The sequence below is a fragment of the Pleurodeles waltl genome, chromosome 3_1 (genome assembly GCF_031143425.1).
Source record: "Pleurodeles waltl isolate 20211129_DDA chromosome 3_1, aPleWal1.hap1.20221129, whole genome shotgun sequence".
NCBI classification, from domain to species: domain Eukaryota; kingdom Metazoa; phylum Chordata; class Amphibia; order Caudata; family Salamandridae; genus Pleurodeles; species Pleurodeles waltl.
Genome location: NC_090440.1, coordinates 291523088 through 291543543, shown reverse-complemented (window position 1 = coordinate 291543543; position 20456 = coordinate 291523088). Strand labels below are relative to the sequence as shown.

Genomic DNA, 20456 nt, shown 5'->3' with positions numbered 1-20456 from the left:
AAGCCTACTACCTTTAGGAGGTAATCTTCCAGCCCAATCTCCCCGTATGCGGACTATAAAATTATCATCCAGCCTTTAACAGTGAAAACCCCACTCACCAAAACCTCTTAGTGGTCCACAAACATCCTAAAGCCACTGTTGCTCGATGGCCGTGTTATTCCTTGGGGAACCGTCAACTACCCCACGCCCTTTTCTTGTTTGCTATAACATTAATTCATAATAAATAAAAGATAATTATCCGTCTCTCTCACTCCAGGAAACTACCCTTCACTACCCATATCGCGATTAATTCACTTTACAATCAACCACGATGTGTTTGACTAATTTGCACAGCCTCTTCTGTGAAACCTCACTCTCAGGATTAGCGAGTGCGGTTCACCGCTGCTGCCCAAGACATACACCTAAGATCTAGATGGAAGTAGACACAACAAGTGTTGGGCGCTGTGCTTGTCATGTGATCTGATGTTATTGCTAAGGGTTACTCCTCTAATGGGACCAGGCACTTCTGTCCTGCTGTCTCTACTTTGCGGCACCGAGCAAGATGAGTTTTACGCTTCGTAAAAGAGACCAGCAGGTGCAACTGAGGAAGAGGAAATCAGTGCTTTACAGCACGGAGGGTGCAGGCACTCGGACTGGGGCAGGTACTGTGGGGAAATAGGAACTGTGGGAACAGGCGTGCATGATGGTAGGAAGTAATGGATAGTGTCAAGACAACAGGTGAGGAAGTATGGGATGAAGGTGTAGGGAGAAGGTCGAATTGTGCGAGGGGAATTAAATACGTGATGAGAGGCGAGTGGAGTGGTGAAGTGTGTCAGTAACACAGCAGTCCAAGCCTAAGTAGCTTATTGGGCCAGGTTTGTTTTGCTTTGCATTCTGGGACGTGTGGTCCGTATTTTATAATGAGCTAAACAAGACTACAAGTATCAAATTAGGTGTTAAAAACAGAGATTAGATGAGCTACGAGCACAGGTGTGTCCCGCCTTATATTTCTTTTGATACCTTATAAATAAATTAACACGGATAGGGTAACCATCAATTACCCTTAGAGGTCGACACAGATCTTTGGACACAGATAGGAATGAGATGCTCAACAACAATGAGATCAAATCAATAAACATCACTTTTCATTTTGGAGTTAGTAATTTATACGCACAATGACCTATGTGGCCATGAATCACCACAGCAGTTTAGTAAAGTTCAAACATTTATTGCCCTTTAACTTAACAATACTAAGATCACATAGACCAAACACAAGACCAAATGATAAAAGTACATGACTAAAACAGGCTGATTACATCTTCTAAAGAATCTTAGCCTAGACAGAATATTTATCATTAAGTGTTTAAGAAACACCATGCAGAATAACAGTAGCAAATGAATGATAGACACAGGATACATTTAGTTATCACAGATGAATTTGTTACAATCAATTTATATGAACAGTCAAATTTAGAATGTGATATCCTTAGCTATTACTCTAATCTGAGAAGCCATTTACCATTTATTTAATTGTTGTCAGCCTATCCGGCCTTAACAATAGTACACAATAAGTACCAATCCATCACACGCAATAAAATTACATTAAATAAAACATTGTAATAAAAGAAAGACTATACTTGAGTTTTTGATTTTACATGGCCCTAGGTGAATCCAATATACCCTGCAATATCATAAAACTTGATAATTAGCCATAATTGGCATAAGACTCTTTACTTATTCTAAAAGCATTATAGAACTAAAATTTAAATATCCTATTCTTGCACTAATCATTTGGGTTCTTGCGATACCTGCCAGCAATATAATAATAACCCAGGACCTAGCCCGGTTTGATCAGCAACCTTCAACAGTTTCCCATATAAATGATAGCTAGGATAACACAAGTAATTATACTTAGGCCAACTGTGAGTACATTAATGAACGTAGCTTCCATGCTTCCAATATATAAGTTGAAACCTTCGCCACAATATGTTTCTCATCTGATCGCATACAAAGCACTTCCGCCTCATTACATTTCCTGATTCCGTATGATCTAAAAAGCGGACGTAAGTACAATTTGCGGAGTTTAAGCGTAAAATTACATAATAAAAGGAAGTGGGATAATGTTTCTTGACCACCATGAAGGCAAGGACAGCAGTCTGAACCGCGCTGTGAGACGGCTTGCCATCTGTTAGTCACCGCCGTCACTGGTAATGTACCCATACGGAATTTAAAATAGCCCTTTTTTCTTCCGGATAAATGCAGTCAATGAAAATTGCTGGTTTAAGCTCTTGATTGAACAAAATGTACCGCTTGAGTAAAGGGCTAAGTATCTCACACATACTCTGGGTCTTTTGGTCCCAGTATGCCTTTTTAATGACAGATAAACTTGGCCTTCTGATTTTCCCTGGATGAAGCCAGAGGTCTTCTTGGCCAATAGTAGGGTAGTTGAGATGTGTTTAAACCAAGGCAATTTTCGATGATTTTGTAGCTTCATGATGTCCATGAGTGTATCTCTGTATGGTTTGAGTTCCTCTTTTGCCCAGATACGGATCCAATATCTTATTGGGGCCAGTGCAATGTAATCCTCGACCTTTCTCATTTGTAGATCAGTTCTCAACGCAATCATTGGTACGGCAGTGCCTAAGCAAAGTAATCGGCGTAGAAAATTATTCTCGGTTACTTGTATTAATGGGGTCTTTCTAAATCCCCAGATCTCTGCGCTGTAAAGTGCTGCAGTCCTTGCTTTGGTTTTATAAGCAAGCAGTGCAGAGCTCACAGAATGATTGCCTGTGGCTTTAGCAAATCTAAGTACCGCTCCAGCGTGCTGGGCCAAGGAGATGTTACTTTTGTAGATTTGTGATTTCCATGTCTGTTTTTCATCCAGTCTGCAACCTAGGTAGTCACTCGGGCCAAGGGCTTGTTGTTTACCCTAAAAGTCGAATGCATCGTTTGTTTTGGGTTAAGAATCATAAACTTTGTTTTCCCCTCATTAATTACCATGCTCCTTGAAGTGCAAAATGATTCGAAACCCCTTAGTAGACGATGCATTGCTATCTCTGTTCTTGCCAGTAGTACAGCGTCGTCAGCAAAAAGCAGGATAGGTATACTTTCGTTGGCTAGTTTTGGCACATCCAGATTTAATTTCCTCAGATCTTGGCTTACCTTATTTATATAACAGTTAAACAAGGTTGGGGCCAAAACACATCCTTGTTTTACACCACGCTGGATTGGAATTTCTGCTGTATAATCATTTCTCATAGAATATCTAACCCTGGCAGTATTCCCTGTATGCAGTAGAATTAGCAGCCTTAGAATTTTTCCCTGTATGCCCATTTCCGACAATAACTGCCATAATGTTTGGCGATTGACGCTATCAAAAGCTGTTTGGAGATCCACAAAGACCAGATATAATGCACAATCTTTTAGGGTGGCGTATTTCACGCAGATCATATTTAGCTTAAAAAGTTGGTCTATTGTACTTTGGCCTCTCCTAAAACCAGCTTGGTGTATCGATATTAAATCTCCATCCTCCAGCCATTGGTCTAAACGCAGCAGGATCAATTTGGCGAAGATTTTTTCAACGCTGTCAAGCAGTGAGATAGGCCTATAATTGCACACCATGTCCCAAGGTCCTTTTTTGTGAATTGGGACAATTATTGATTTCTTCCAAGAGGTAGGAATTACCTCGTGGTGCCAAATACTGTTGAATATACGTGTTAGAGCAGGCAGCCATAGCGTTAACTGATTACGATAGACGTCTGAAGGGATACCATCTGGGCCTACATGCCTTGTACGGCTTTTGAAGGAGAATAACTTGTTTAATCTCTTTCTCGCTGAATTCCGGTATCAGCTCCATTGCGCAAGGGATGGCATGGGTTACTTGCATGGCATTTGTGCCGGGGAGTTCGTTTGGGACTAATTCATTCTGGGTTCCATTTGTCGACCTAACAAACCTTTTTGATGATGCTACATAGGTCGTTTGAAGTGGAACTACCTTGTTTGATCTTTGATTACTACCTTCCAGTCCTTGGATGAGGCTGGTTGAGTTATTTGTACTCCGGGATGCCGTCTTGACCTCATCCTGATACAAGGCGGTAAAATGCTCTACCCAGAGTTGTGGGTTGATATTCAGTTCTAGGTTTTTTGAAGGGCCTTCGCATCCCCATCTGACTATCTCCCAAAACTTTTTGCAGTTTCCTGCCGATATTGCCTGCAGGAGGGATTTCCAGAGCTTATGTGGAAATGTCTTCCTTTTATATCTTAGTAATTTTTTGTACTGTTGCCTGCATTCATAAAAGTATTGCTCATTATGGTTATTCAAATGCCGATTCTTTAGTGCTTGCGATAAGGTATTTTTTAGTTTCAAACACTCTTCATCGAACCAGCCTTCCATCGTATTAGGGTTAGTTTGGGGATGCTTAATTCTTTCCTTTGTTGTTTGTAATAGCAAGTTGTTAAAATTATCCAGGAGGGGTAAAGCTTCATTAACTGGTAGGTTTAGAAACGTACTAAGTGATAGAAACCAGGTTTGACTAGGTACGCTCAAATAGGGTTCATCTACGTTTGACCTTAGTATGTTTTTCCTATTTGGTCTCATGGTTATAGCTAAGCAATTTCCGTTAAATGGAAACTCAACCTTCCCCAGGCTTGCGTCCGGATGGATTATCTCCATTAGCAATGGGTCGTGGTCACTCTCGATCCTGTCCCTTATTTCCATATCGATAACATAATGCCAGGCTTCGATGTTTATTGCCATATAGTCAATTATACTATGTCTTTTTCCAGTTCGAAAGGTAGATTTAAAAGTTCTATCTGAGTTGGTTCTTCCGTTTACTGTGCGAATTCCGCCTTCTATTAGTACTTCAAAGATTAGTTCCCCTTTTTTAGAATCTTGACAACGTTGGATGAGGGGCGTTGGTATATTCCAAGCGTGATCTTCCTCTACTACTTGTTCATCCCAAAGGATAGAATGGGGTTTAGTGTTAAAATCACCACATATTAGTAGAAGGGTTTTACAAAACTGAGGGGGACGGTTGTTCGCGTAACCTAGTATTGGGTTCCTCCAACCCTTAGATCTTTTATTTAAAATATGTTCTTCGAGGAGCCGCACACCAGGCGTGACTTGGGCCCGGCTAATGGGAGGGAAGTACACGTTTACTATTTCAAGTGACCACTCCTCATGTTTTACTGCAAGCGTCTGGATTTCCTTGCTTAGTATAGCATGGGTTACAGCAGAATTTCCCAATAGCGAAGTTCTGATCCAAATGATCAGACCTCCCGATGGTCTTCCTTTTTTTTGTTTGATAGCAGGTATGTAAAAAGTGGAAAACCCGTCTAGGTCAATGGCGTTGGTAGACCAAGTTTCTTGGAAACAGCTGATATCTTGCTGTTTAATAAATTCAACCCAATCCTTGTCTTCCATTTTGCTTTTTAGGCCTGCAATATTCCAGCTTAAGATTTTTAATGTAGGACTAGTACTATTTTTTATGTTTGAGCTGCCCATTTGTTGCTACAAATTTCTAGATGGTTGGTCTTCATCATTCTGCAACTGTGGGGGATTGCCCCTGCTGTTTCTAGGGGAGTTAACAAGCAGGCAGAACCTCATATTGCTCAGGTTTATTCGTTCAGGGAGTTGTTGTTTGGAACTAATTGCTCCCTGTAGTATCGAACCAGAATTGCCTTCTACCTCTTGCCTGCCCGAAACATTTTGCTTCGGAGCTTTTTCAAGAAATATTATTGGATACGGTTCCTTTTGTGGAGTAGCAGTAGATATTCCCCATGTCTTCATCATGTTAGAACATTTTAAAATCTGTTCTACTTTCCAGGGTGAAGCCCAGACTGTTTCTGTTGATTCCCCGTTCTCCAATTCTTTCCTTTGCATAAATCTTACTGAGAGGAGGTCTTTAGTTGTTACATTCTGCAGAGCTGGCAGAGAATTGACCAAATGTAGGATGTTAGTCCTATTTAGAATGTCATGACTTCCTCTTGAGGAGTACTCGGGAATAAACGTGATTGTGGCATCAGGCTCTTTAATTATTGCAGTGGGAATCTCGGTATGCCCGTTACCTCCCTGTGACCATCTTCCTTGAGATTGATTATCTTCCTTTGCTTTATTGTAAATAGTAGCTGCCCGACTAGTCAATGTTCGTTCTACCTGGCATTTTTCCCTCCCGAATTGCAACTCCTTGTTCCTATGTTCCTCATGAGGTTGTCTTTTTGGAGGCCAATTATCCTTTTTTCCTTTAGTTTCCAAGTCAAGCACCGGACGCGGTGGGGAAGGTGGATCAGTCACCCACCCTGGCTGGCTACTAAAGTTGTGGTTTCCCGAACTTGCCTGAGAGCAGTGTTTTACTTTTGACCGAGGTGCGGGAACCGGGGCTATTGTATTATCCACGCACAAGGTTTTTCTTGTGCTTTGTTCGCTTCTTGTGCATTCTGGGCTCTCTGCCCTTCCGTTTTCACTTTTGCTGTTTTCTTGTTCTACCCCCTCGGTAATAAAGTTCAGAGGCTGCTGACGTTTTCCATTATGGACTCCTACTGTATTTGGATAATGCGCCTGAATTGAGTGTTCTATTTTTATGGCTGGGAGGTGCTTATCAATGCCGGTACTTGATTTTGTTGTCTCTGGGCTCCATTTGTATTGTCCATTGGCTAGGGGATCGTTTGCCTCATTGATCCCGTGATTTGTACCTGAGTCTTTTTCTGGCCTCTTTCCTTTGTCTAAGTCGTGCCCAGATACTTGGTAGCCCCTAGGACCAATGGGAATTCGGTTTATATGAGAATGGTGGGTGCAGCTTTTGTCGCACAATAATCCAGGATTTTTATTTATAAAACTAATATCTTTGTCAGTTGGTTTCTCGAGACTCTCGGGCTTGATGCACTGATCTTTAGGCTGCTGTTGAGTAGACTCATCGCCTGTGTTCCTGGTCTGCCCTGTTGGGCTTGCCTGTTTCGGCATATTTTGAGCCTTTTTTGCTGGTACTTTGTTGTTTCCTCTAGGTTTTTTCCATGTGTATTTCCATCTACCTGTTTGTTGATGCCCTTTACTCAGAGTCTTTTTTTTTTAACTATATTTGTGATTTCGATTGCTGATACAGGACTTTTGTTGATTCTCTCCGTCTTGTCTATGTGGGTTTTTACGTCTGGGTGCTCGTCTCGTCCCGTGCCAGAGGGCCCTTCTTTATCTTCGCTATCTATTGGTCTTTCAGTTAATCTCGATTCTATTTTTGCTGACTCGTGATTGCACGCCTGTGTGTTTTTGAGACTAGATTTGCAATCTTCGATTATGTCTTTAATTACTTTCGGAACTTCCAGTAATTTTTCCAGCAGTGGGCCACAAGCTTGCCTGTCCATCTTGTCCATTTTTTCAGCCACTGCCTGATGTAACAGATTTTCCCTTATTACACCCTCTACTAAGGCCATCCTATGGTCTATGGTCTGTAATGAGTTAGTAAATTGTTTAGTTAGCTCAAGTTGATCATCAAATTTTTGAGACTGGACCATGATCGTTGTTGCAATTGAGTCCAATGTTGTGCATATAACTTTCATGATGCTTAGAATTGGTTGATCTAATGGGGGATCGTCTCTATTTCCCCAGGTTTGCTCACTTTGCTCATTATTTGTCTGGCCTTCTAGGTTCTTATCATCCTCTCCTCTATGACCTAACATTATACTACCTTCCAAGAGGTTTAAGTCTTCCGATGTTATACTGTTTAATTGGGGCTCTATACTACCAATTACGGAGTTGTCAGGCGAGGAGAGCTCCAGACTACAAGAACTATGATCAAATCTACTCAACGTTAGGTTCGTTTTTACAATTTGGCTTCCATGATGAAGCTGTGGCGTAGAGAGCTTGTGTGAGTATTTCTGTGATGATTGTTCTATTTCAGGCCCCTTTACATTTTGGAGGATTGTAGGTTCTACTTTTAGATGAGGTAAAGGGAATATCAGTGGAGAGCTCCCAGAATGTAGTGGTCCCATTAGGGCTTCCGAATGAGGTGATTCATTACTTTTTCTTTTTCTTTTTCTTTGTCTTTGTTCTTCCGAGAAACTGCCCCATTCTGGGGAACTAATTGACCCCACTTCACTACCCACAAAGGAGTCGTTTGTTCCACAGGGTAGTCGTGATGGTCGGGCAGGTCGCTGCTGGGATGGACAGGAATCCTGATGCCCGGTCTCTAAGAGCTCCAGCTCGCCCTCCACATTATTGTCAACTTTTTCCCCTGATGGCTGTGATGGGAGGTCGCTAGCTTTAGAGCTTTGCATCTGCAGCCAATCAGTATTTAGATTTATATGATTGTAATAGTTGGTAATAGTATTTATCTTTGATTTAATTTCCCTTGCTCCCCTGGTCCCACCTGGGCCCAGGTGCGTTGGTATATACTGTTGTCTCCTAAGTGGAGGACTTGCAGGGCCCCCCGCCATTTCACCTGCATTCAGTGATACATGCCCCATGTCGTCAGAGTCAGTATGGACTAGCAGCATAGACAGCATAGGCCCTGGTGCCGCTTCGGGTGTCCCACCCGGTTCTTCTCCTGATTTGCTTTCATCGTTGGGAATCCCAACTGAGAAGCATGTTTGGGCTTCATGCAAAATAAAAGAAGACAAAAATTAATTTGGAAAACATCTGACTATGGCACTAACCAAATATAGCAGTTGGGTTTCTAAAAGAGAAAACATAAAAATCTGCAAGAGAAATAAATGCACATTTTGGTTTTACCTCTCCTAAATGGATCAGCAGACAGCTATGTCTTTATCAGTGGAGCATCGTCTGGTCATCTTCATTTGACAGTAACATAATAGGGAACAGTTCAGTATTGTTTGGCATTAATGCATCTGTACTGTCAGTGGCAGGAAGCTAGAGACACAGCACGTTATTACACTAGCAGAATAAAAGAAATCTGCAAACAGCCGAGAGCTGCAAGGCACACAGGAACAGAAGAAACTAAACTTCCATCACCTAATTCTGTTATAGTAAACTCCTAGAAAGCAACTAGCCAAAACTCTATTGGTCAGTCTATGAGGTGGTTTAGGTCAGAGTCAATTGCATTTTCTCCATGTTCGAGAGGTATCTTTTCTTCATTTTATGCATTCACCGTTGGCTCATATCTCCTTGAAGTCATCAGTTTCCACAGTAGAATACAAATGTTGCATATTACACATAAGCCTATGTAGAAAGACAGTAAGCTTTTGTTCACAGGTACACATTATCTTCTGGAAGCCAAATAAATGTTACAGGAGTGGACCATAACTTTTCCACTGCAAACAAAGAACAAGTCACAGGATGCTTAGAAAAACATTTTCAAAGTATTAGCATTTTAAACATTGCTGCTTTATTTTACTAAAATCAAGCCTTTTAAAATGAATGCTAAAACATGAAAGGTAAAACATTTCCTAATTTTCCAGCCAATAATCCTTTTAGTGCATATTCATTTTTGTTTTTCAGTACATTTAATTATGAATTCACAAAATACATTTCATTAGACAGTTATTTATTATTATTATTCTCGAACTAGCTATGGCTGCCGCCAAAGTGGTCATGTTTTCCAAAACACACGTTTTCAGTATTGCACATTTTAAACACGTTATTTCATTTTGGTTTAGTGTCACAATTTTATTGATGATGTTTGCACTCCAACAATCTGATGACTGTATGTGTTGTCACAAAATATAATTACTAATACTTGTATTAATACTTATATCAGTTCAAAGTTTAGTTTGTCTACAGTATTTATTGTTTCTCGGTTTTCTCAATTTTTCAGTTTGTCTCAAATCATGAAAATATCTGCTTCTCATTTTCTCTAATTTAATTTCTTCCCTCCTCTGTTAAGTTTTCATCCTTTGTCTTTTAATCAGTATGTACAATTTGTAAAATCCGATCATACAGATGACACATACAAGCACAATTAATAATGGTTTCAATATTTTTCCCACAATACCCTTACCAACCCAATTTTTCACTTTTGTAACGCCTTTGCCAACATTCTCCCAACCCCTAGCTCTTTCAGATCTTGTAAGTCTGAATTTGAATCTGTCAGGGTCTTAATAAAATTTCTAATTCCTTTACTATTGTCGGGTATATAAGTACAACAATGTTTTGTTTGCAGCATCCAGCAGACTCCGCCCTCCTTTACTAAAAGGATGTCTAATGCAAGTCTGTTTTGCAGAACCATTGAACGGATCGTGACCATTTCAGTATCCATTAAAATGACAGCTTCAGAAAAACCAGTTAACATGTTATCTACAATAGTAGACAACTTTCTAATTTTCAAAGCATTCATAATAACTCCTACAGAAGGAATAACTGCTCCAACTATATCCCCAATTATTTCAGAATAAGTTTCCCTTTTTGATCTTGGTCTCCACAATTCATTCGAGGTATGTATGTCATCTATATTGTCAATCTGGTAAATCCTCGGGAATACAACTCCCAAGTAACAAGTCCTATACCATCCCCCTCGGAGACGATAATAAGCGTGTCTTCCACAGATGTAATATACCCCAGGAATCACAGGATCTTGTCCATTTAACATAAAGTCCCATATATGCTTAAAAATAAATACATGTCTGCACTCACTCATTCCCACAAATTTAGTAACAAATCTGGATTGAGGTCTAAAAATGCAAAGTTTTCCTACATGTTGAAAATCTAAAGAAAGCTTTCCTTGTTTTTTAGTTTCACTGAATGCATAGTCATTTCTGAATGTCCTATTAACTTACCCTTTCTCTGCTTTTCTCCTGTCATCAGTTTGATCTAGAAACCATTTTTCTACTGGTGAAAGCAAACGTCAAATTTTTGCAGTGAGCATAAGCTGTGCTAGATGATAATGTAGGCTCAAAGAAACCTCCTACAATATCAGTATGTCTCTCTTTAGCTATGTAACTCAAATGTTGGTAAAAAAGAAAACACTAGATCTAATTTGGAGTAGAAATATTGTATGTACTCTTGGTTATACAGCCTTGTTAACAAAAGACTACAACTAATTCCATATGTTAATGGCAAGCTATGGTAAGTAACTCCTTCCTGTACTGATGAAGGAATCTGCGTGCAAACATTACAGTCTCTCACATTCATCATTTCAACATATTCATACAACAAGCAATAGCAAACATTAGAAGAAAGATCTCCTTTTGAGATGTCTAAATGCAAATATTTCTCATCCCTGTTATTTTTTTCTAGCTTCAAAAGTGTAGTAGTTTCTAAAGAACTAATGTAACTATTTTCAGGTGTAGGATGAAACCCATACTCACAATCAACAACCAACATACTATCACACATACAATTCCCAAACTAATACACATACACTTGCAGCACCTATTGTTTTTAACACAATTGTGATTGTTATCCATGTCCTATAAAGAATCAGAAAGTAGAAGAAAAAGAAAAAAATAACTATGCAGACTAAATCAAAAATAATCTTTCATACTTTTCTCCAGAACTTTGTCAAAAATCGATTTAGCAGCTTGTCAAAAATCAGTTTTCAGAGCCTCTTTCAGTCAATCAGAGATTTGTAAAGCACAGCTAATCACCCATAGGGTCTCAAAGCACTGTTTGTGGGCGTGCTGCTCAGTTGAAGAGCCAGGTCTTGAGGTCCTTCCTGAACTGCTTCAGTGATGCAAACTGCCTGAGCTTGAGAGGTAGTGTGTTCCATGTCTGGGCTGCCAGGTAGGAGAAGGATCTTCCTCCTGCTGTGCTTTTCTGGATCTTTGGGACGGCTGCATGGGTGGGCTAGGAGGAGCTGAGATGTCTGTTGGGTACGTAGAAAGTGAGGCAGTGGTTAAGATATGCCGTTTCTATTTTGTGCAGTGCGTTGTAGGTGTGGATCAGGAGTTTGTTTGTGATGCACTTGTTGACTGGGAGCCAGTGTAGGTCTCTGAGGTGGGAGGAGATTTGGCTGTGTCGGGGGATCTCAAGGATGAGTCTGGCCGCTGCATTCTGGACTCTTTGTAGTCTTGATTGTAGTTTCTTTGTGATGCTGACATAGAGTGTGTTGTCGTAGTCCAGTTTGCTGGTGAGAAGTGTGAGGTTGACTGTCTTTCTCGTGCTGGAGGGGGGATCCACTTGAAAATCTTCCGCAGGAGGCGGAGAGTGTGAAAGCATGACGAAGAGACGGCTTGACTTGGTGAGTCATGGAGAGAGAGGAGTCCAAGATGCCCCTGGGCATTTCCCAGAGAGGTTCGCCACCAAGAATCGTTCCAGGCAGAAGGGGTGGAGCCGATTACGAGGATCTCTAACTTGTCCTTGTTGAGTTTGAGGCAGCTGGCCTCCATCCAGGCGGCGACTGCTCTCATCCTTTTGTGGAAATTTCTCTTGGCCTTTGGACTGGGAGAGGATCAGTTGGTTGTCGTCGGCATAGGAGACTATGTTTAGCCCGTGTTGTTTGATGATCTTGGCAAGCGGGGCCACGTAGTTGTTGTAAAGCGTGGGGCTGAGTGAAGATCCTTGGGGCACTCTGCAGCATGTGTCTCTGGGTACTGATGTGAACGGCGGCAGTCTGACTCTCTGTTCTTACGGTGAAGAAGGACCTGATCCAATCCAGTGCTTTATTCTCAGATCCTGGCATTGTGTAGTCTGTCGCAGAGGGTAGAGTGGGAGATGGTGTCAAATGCAGTGGAGAGGCCGAGGAGGATGTGTGCGGCCATGCCTCCTTGGTCCAGTATGATGGGTATGTCATCGGTAGCTGCTAAGAATGCAGTTTCAGTGCTGTGGTTGCTTCTGAATCCGGATTGGAATGGGTCCAGGATATGGTGTGTCTCGAGGAATTCGGTGAGTTGCTAGTTGACGGCCTTCTCTGTTACCTTGGATGGAAAAGGGAGTAGAGGGGTGCGTCTGTAGTTCTTCAGCTCCCTAGGGTCAGCAGTGGGTTTCTTGAGTAGTGGGCTGATTTCAGGGTGCTTCCAGTCTGAGGGGAAGGTGGCAGTCTAGAAGGATCGGTTGATAGTTCGGTAAAGCTGCAGTGCTATGGTGGCGCTGGCCAGGTTGAAGATATGATAAGGGCACGGATCCGAGGGTGCTCCTGAGTGGATGGAGTTCATCAGTCTTTGGGTGTCCTCTTTGGTGATGGGGTTCCAGGAGTTGAGTATACGGTGAGGTGCTGTGAGAAAGTAGCCTCTTTCTAGCCTTGTTACCCCCACTTTTGGCCTGTTTGTGAGTGTATGCCAGGGTGTTTTCACTGTCTCACTGGGATCCTGCTAGCCAGGGCCCAGTGCTCATAGTGAAAACCCTATGTCTTCAGTATGTTTGTTATGTGTCACTGGGACCCTGCTAGTCAGGACCCCAGTGCTCATAAGGTTGTGGCCTATATGTGTGTGTTCCCTGTGTAGTGCCTAACTGTCTCACTGAGGCTCTGCTAATCAGAACCTCAGTGGTTATGCTCTCTCATTTCTTTCAAAATTGTCACTAACAGGCTAGTGACCAATTTTACCAATTTACATTGGCTTACTGGAAAACCCTTATAATTCCCTAGTATATGGTACTGAGGTACCCAGGGTATTGGGGTTCCAGGAGATCCCTATGGGCTGCAGCATTTCTTTTGCCACCCATAGGGAGCTCTGACAATTCTTACACAGGCCTGCCACTGCAGCCTGAGAGAAATAACGTCCACGTTATTTCACAGCCATTTTACACTGCACTTAAGTAACTTATAAGTCACCTATATGTCTAACCTTTACCTGGTAAAGGTTAGGTGCAAAGTTACTTAGTGTGAGGGCACCCTGGCACTAGCCAAGGTGCCCCCACATTGTTCAGAGCCAATTCCCTGAACTTTGTGAGTGCGGGGACACCATTACACGCGTGCACTACATATAGGTCACTACCTATATGTAGCTTCACAATGGTAACTCCGAATATGGCCATGTAACATGTCTATGATCATGGAATTGCCCCCTCTATGCCATCCTGGCATAGTTGGCACAATCCCATGATCCCAGTGGTCTGTAGCACAGACCCTGGTACTGCCAAACTGCCCTTCCTGGGGTTTCACTGCAGCTGCTGCTGCTGCCAACCCCTCAGACAGGCATCTGCCCTCCTGGGGTCCAGCCAGGCCTGGCCCAGGATGGCAGAACAAAGGACTTCCTCTGAGAGAGGGTGTTACACCCTCTCCCTTTGGAAAATGGTGTGAAGGCAGGGGAGGAGTAGCCTCCCCCAGCCTCTGGACATGCTTTGTTGGGCACAGATGTGCCCAATTCTGCATATGCCAGTCTACACCGGTTCAGGGGACCCCTTAGCCCTGCTCTGGCGCGAAACTGGACAAAGGAAAGGGGAGTGACCACTCCCCTGACCTGCACCTCCCCTGGGAGGTGTCCAGAGCTCCTCCAGTGTGCTCCAGACCTCTGCCATCTTGGAAACAGAGGTGCTGCTGGCACACTGGACTGCTCTGAGTGGCCAGTGCCACCAAGTGACGTCAGAGACTCCTTCTGATAGGCTCCTTCAGGTGTTAGTAGCCTATCCTCTCTCCTAGGTAGCCAAACCCTCTTTTCTGGCTATTTAGGGTCTCTGTCTCTGGGGAAACTTTAGATAACGAATGCAAGAGCTCATCCGAGTTCCTCTGCATCTCTCTCTTCACCTTCTGCCAAGGAATCGACTGCTGACCGCGCTGGAAGCCTGCAAACCTGCAACATAGTAGCAAAGACGACTACTGCAACTCTGTAACGCTGATCCTGCCGCCTTCTCAACTGTTTTCCTGCTTGTGCATGCTGTGGGGGTAGTCTGCCTCCTCTCTGCACCAGAAGCTCCGAAGAAATCTCCCGTGGGTCGACGGAATCTTCCCCCTGCAACCGCAGGCACCAAAAAGCTGCATTACCGGTCCCTTGGGTCTCCTCTCAGCACGACGAGCGAGGTCCCTCGAATCCAGCGACTCTGTCCAAGTGACCCCCACAGTCCAGTGACTCTTCAGTCCAAGTTTGGTGGAGGTAAGTCCTTGCCTCACCTCGCTGGGCTGCATTGCTGGGAACCGCGACTTTTGCAGCTACTCCGGCCCCTGTGCACTTCCGGCGGAAATCCTTTGTGCACAGCCAAGCCTGGGTCCACGGCACTCTAACCTGCATTGCACGACTTTCTAAGTTGGTCTCCGGCGACGTGGGACTCCTTTGTGTAACTTCGGGTGAGCACCGTTTCACGCATCCTCGTAGTGCCTGTTTCTGGCACTTCTCCGGGTGCTACCTGCTGCTGAGAGGGCTCCTTGTCTTGCTCGACGTCCCCTCTCTCTCCTGGTCCAATTTGCGACCTCCTGGTCCCTCCAGGGCCACAGCAGCGTCCAAAAACGCTAACCGCACGATTTGCAGCTAGCAAGGCTTGTTGGCGTTCTTTCGGCGGGAAAACACTTCTGCACGACTCTCCACGGCGAGAGGGATCCGTCCACCAAAGGGGAAGTCTCTAGCCCTTTTCGTTCCTGCAGAAACCTCAGCTTCTTCTGTCCAGTAGAAGCTTCTTTGCATCCACAGCTGGCATTTCCTGGGCATATGCCCATCTCCGACTTGCTTGTGACTTTTGGACTTGGTCCCCTTGTTCCACTGGTACCCTAGATTGGAAATCCACAGTTGTTGCATTGTTGGTTTGTGTCTTTCCTGCATTATTCCTCTAACACGACTTCTTTGTCCTTAGGGGAACTTTAGTGCACTTTGCACTCACTTTTCAGGGTCTTGGGGAGGGTTATTTTTCTAACTCTCACTATTTTCTAATAGTCCCAGCGACCCTCTACAAGGTCACATAGGTTTGGGGTCCATTCGTGGTTCACATTCCACTTTCGGAGTATATGGTTTGTGTTGCCCCTATCCCTATGTTTCCCCATTGCATCCTATTGTAACTATACATTGTTTGCACTGTTTTCTAAGACTATACTGCATATTTTTGCTATTGTGTATATATATCTTGTGTATATTTCCTATCCTCTCACTGAGGGTACACTCTAAGATACTTTGGCATATTGTCATAAAAATAAAGTACCTTTATTTTTAGTATAACTGTGTATTGTGTTTTCTTATGATATTGTGCATATGACACTCGGTGGTACTGTAGTAGCTTCACACGTCTCCTAGTTCAGCCTAAGCTGCTCTGCTAAGCTACCATTATCTATCAGCCTAAGCTGCTAGACACCCTATACACTAATAAGGGATAACTGGGCCTGGTGCAAGATGCAAGTACCCCTTGGTACTCACTACAAGCCAGTCCAGCCTCCTACATTGGTTGTGCAGCGGTGGGATAAGTTCTTTGAGACTACTTACCACTCTTGTCATTGTACTTTTCATAAGAGAAAAATATACAAAACAAGGTCAGTGTATATACACATAGCCAAAAAGTTTTGCATTTCCTCTTTTCACTCTTTTCTAAGTGCTGAAAAGTACTTCTAACTTTCTAAAAAGTTCTAAAAAGTTTTAAAAGTTTTTTTTCTCTGTCTTTCTAAAAGCTCTGACAAACTTTTTTATCTTTTTCTATCACTTTAACTCTCTCTAAAAATGTCTGGCACAGGCCAAAATGTTGATCTGTCCAAACTTGCATATGATCACCTTAGCTGGAAAGGAGCAAGGAGTCTCTGCATAGAGAGAGGTTTGAGTGTAGGGAAGAATCCTTCCTTGGAATTGTTACTTAACATGCTTAGAGAACAAGATAAGGCAAGAAGTGCCCCATCTGTTGAAAAAGTAGCTAATGGTTCCCAATCTGATCCAGGGACTCCCCCAGGAAAAGATTCAGGAAAGAAACTTCCTAGCCTGCCCATTACTAGACAGTCTAGCATAGTTGGTAATGATGTGGAGTCACACCATACAAATAGTGTTGTCTCACATCATAGCAAAAGCATTTATTCTCACCACAGTGGTACTGATGTTTCTGTTAGCCAAGCTGTTAGGGTGCCCTCTGTAAGGGACAGGTCTCCTTCTGTCCATTCTCACCATACTTCTGTTTCAAGGCATGTCCCTCCCACCCACCCTGATGACAGATCGTTAGAAAGGGAGCTCAATAGATTGAGAGTGGAACAAACCAGACTGAAGCTCAAGAAGCAACAGCTGGATTTGGATAGACAGACTTTAGAAGTAGAGAAGGAGATACAGAAACTGGGTTTAGAAACCCATGGTGGCAGCAGCAGTATTCCCCATAGTCATCCTGCAAAAGAGCATGATTCCAGGAATCTGCAAAAGATAGTTCCCCCTTATAAGGAGGGGGATGACATTAAAAAGTGGTTTGCTGCACTTGAGAGGGCCTGTGCTGTACAGGATGTCCCTCAAAGGCAGTGGGCTGCTATCCTATGGCTATCATTTAGTGGAAAAGGTAGGGATAGGCTCCTTACTGTGAAAGAAAATGAAGCTAATGATTACAAAGTTCTTAAGAATGCACTCCTGGACGGTTATGGCTTAACCACTGAACAATACAGGATAAAGTTCAGAGAGACCAAAAAGGAGTCTTCACAAGACTGGGTTGATTTCATTGACCATTCAGTGAAGGCCTTGGAGGGGTGGTTACATGGCAGTAAAGTTACTGATTATGACAGCCTGTATAACTTGATCCTGAGAGAGCATATTCTTAATAATTGTGTGTCTGATTTGTTGCACCAGTACTTGGTGGACTCTGATCTGACCTCTCCCCAAGAATTGGGAAAGAAGGCAGACAAATGGTTCAGAACAAGGGTGAACAGAAAAGTCCATACAGGTGGTGACAAGGAGAACAATAAGAAGAAAGATGGTGAAAAATCTCAAGATAAGCATGGGGACAAGGGTAAAACCAAAGATCCCACTTCAAATCTTAAACACTCTTCAGGGGGTGGGGATAAAACAAATTCTTCCTCTTCTTCTCAACCTACACAATTTAAAAAGCCTTGGTGCTTTGTGTGTAAAAATAGAGGCAATAGGCCAGGGGATAAGTCCTGTCCAGGTAAACCCCCTGAGCCTACCACCACTAATACATCAAGCTCTAGTGCCCCTAGCAGTAGTGGTACTAGTGGTGGGACTGCTGGCAACAGTCAAGCAAAGGGTGTAGTTGGGTTCACTTATGGGTCCATCATAGAAACTGGGGTAGTCAGTCCCAAGACAGTTTCTGTCACACCTAGTGGCATTGGCCTTGCCACACTGGCTGCTTGTCCCCTTACAATGGATAAGTACAAGCAGACAGTTTCAATAAATGGTGTTGAGGCCTTGGCCTACAGGGACACAGGTGCCAGTATCACTTTGGTGACTGAAAACCTAGTGCACCCTGATCAGCACATCATTGGACAACAGTATAAGATTATTGATGTCCATAACTCCACTAAGTTTCTTCCCTTAGCTATAATTCAGTTTAGTTGGGGTGGAGTTACTGGCCCTAAGCAGGTGGTGGTATCACCTAGCTTACCTGTAGACTGTCTCTTAGGTAATGACCTAGAGGCCTCAGGTTGGGCTGATGTAGAGTTTTATGCCCATGCAGCCATGCTGGGCATCCCTGAGGAATTGTTCCCTCTCATTTCTATTGAAATGAAAAAGCAAAGGAGAGAAGGCCTGACAACTCAGGATCCCTCTCCATCAACAGGTAAAAAGGGTATCACAGTATCCCCTAACCACCCTACCATTCAGGATACCATTCCTGTGGTGGGAGAAACCTCTCCTGGGGTGGCACCTGTTCCAAGGGAATCATCAGCTGGCAAAGCTGGACTCCCTGAGGTAGAAGTACCTCTCTGTGGGATAACTAACATTGGTGAGAAAAGGAGCACCATTTTAGTTAACATGGAGCATCCCTCCAACCCTCCCAGAGAAACTTTAGTGCAGAAACCCTGCACTGCCTCACAACACTTAGGACAGCATCCCTGCCCTAGTGTGGAGCTCATAGGACAGCATCCCTGCCCTGCTCCAACTCAAGAGAAACAGCATCCCTGTTCTCTCTTCCAGCCATATGGACAAAGTTTTTGCCCAGCTATGGCTTTCCTGAGACAGCATCCCTGTCTGGCATTTCCATCACTACAAATAGGTTCAGTGGACAATTCCCACTGCTCTAAACTAAAACTTATTGATAGAAACTCTGAAAATACATCTTCACATTGTTGCTTAGCTAAAAAACTTCAAACAGGGTGGTTTACATCCCCACAGGGAAGTAACCATATAGTGGATGATAAAGGGAGTAACCAGTCTATTGCAGAGCTACTCTCTACTTATCACCACTTAGACAATAAAGTCTCAACTGGCCAAGGTTAGCCTTATTGTCCTTCGTTTGGGGGGGGGTTGTGTGAGAAAGTAGCCTCTTTCTAGCCTTGTTACCCCCACTTTTGGCCTGTTTGTGAGTGTATGCCAGGGTGTTTTCACTGTCTCACTGGGATCCTGCTAGCCAGGGCCCAGTGCTCATAGTGAAAACCCTATGTCTTCAGTATGTTTGTTATGTGTCACTGGGACCCTGCTAGTCAGGACCCCAGTGCTCATAAGGTTGTGGCCTATATGTGTGTGTTCCCTGTGTAGTGCCTAACTGTCTCACTGAGGCTCTGCTAATCAGAACCTCAGTGGTTATGCTCTCTCATTTCTTTCAAAATTGTCACTAACAGGCTATTGACCAATTTTACCAATTTACATTGGCTTACTGGAAAACCCTTATAATTCCCTAGTATATGGTACTGAGGTACCCAGGGTATTGGGGTTCCAGGAGATCCCTATGGGCTGCAGCATTTCTTTTGCCACCCATAGGGAGCTCTGACAATTCTTACACAGGCCTGCCACTGCAGCCTGAGTGAAATAACGTCCACGTTATTTCACAGCCATTTTACACTGCACTTAAGTAACTTATAAGTCACCTATATGTCTAACCTTTACCTGGTAAAGGTTAGGTGCAAAGTTACTTAGTGTGAGGGCACCCTGGCACTAGCCAAGGTGCCCCCACATTGTTCAGAGCCAATTCCCTGAACTTTGTGAGTGCGGGGACACCATTACACGCATGCACTACATATAGGTCACTACCTATATGTAGCTTCACAATGGTAACTCCGAATATGGCCATGTAACATGTCTATGATCATGGAATTGCCCCCTCTATGCCATCCTGGCATAGTTGGCACAATCCCATGATCCCAGTGGTCTGTAGCACAGACCCTGGTACTGCCAAACTGCCCTTCCTGGGGTTTCACTGCAGCTGCTGCTGCTGCCAACCCCTCAGACAGGCATCTGCCCTCCTGGGGTCCAGCCAGGCCTGGCCCAGGATGGCAGAACAAAGGACTTCCTCTGAGAGAGGGTGTTACACCCTCTCCCTTTGGAAAATGGTGTGAAGGCAGGGGAGGAGTAGCCTCCCCCAGCCTCTGGAAATGCTTTGTTGGGCACAGATGTGCCCAATTCTGCATAAGCCAGTCTACACCGGTTCAGGGGACCCCTTAGCCCTGCTCTGGCGCGAAACTGGACAAAGGAAAGGGGAGTGACCACTCCCCTGACCTGCACCTCCCCTGGGAGGTGTCCAGAGCTCCTCCAGTGTGCTCCAGACCTCTGCCATCTTGGAAACAGAGGTGCTGCTGGCACACTGGACTGCTCTGAGTGGCCAGTGCCAC

At 43.7% G+C, this 20456-nt stretch overlaps 1 protein-coding gene across 1 annotated transcript in view; it reads left to right on the top strand.

The window, feature by feature from the left end:
• The first annotated feature begins 466 nt into the window (after positions 1-466).
• PIGB (phosphatidylinositol glycan anchor biosynthesis class B) overlaps positions 467-20456 on the top strand; it is a 188844-nt gene continuing 168854 nt past the window's right edge. Inside the window, exon 1 of the mRNA XM_069222435.1 lies at positions 467-641. Coding sequence (XP_069078536.1) covers positions 542-641 — 100 coding nt within the window. The 5' untranslated portion in view covers positions 467-541. The remainder of the gene's footprint in view (positions 642-20456) is intronic.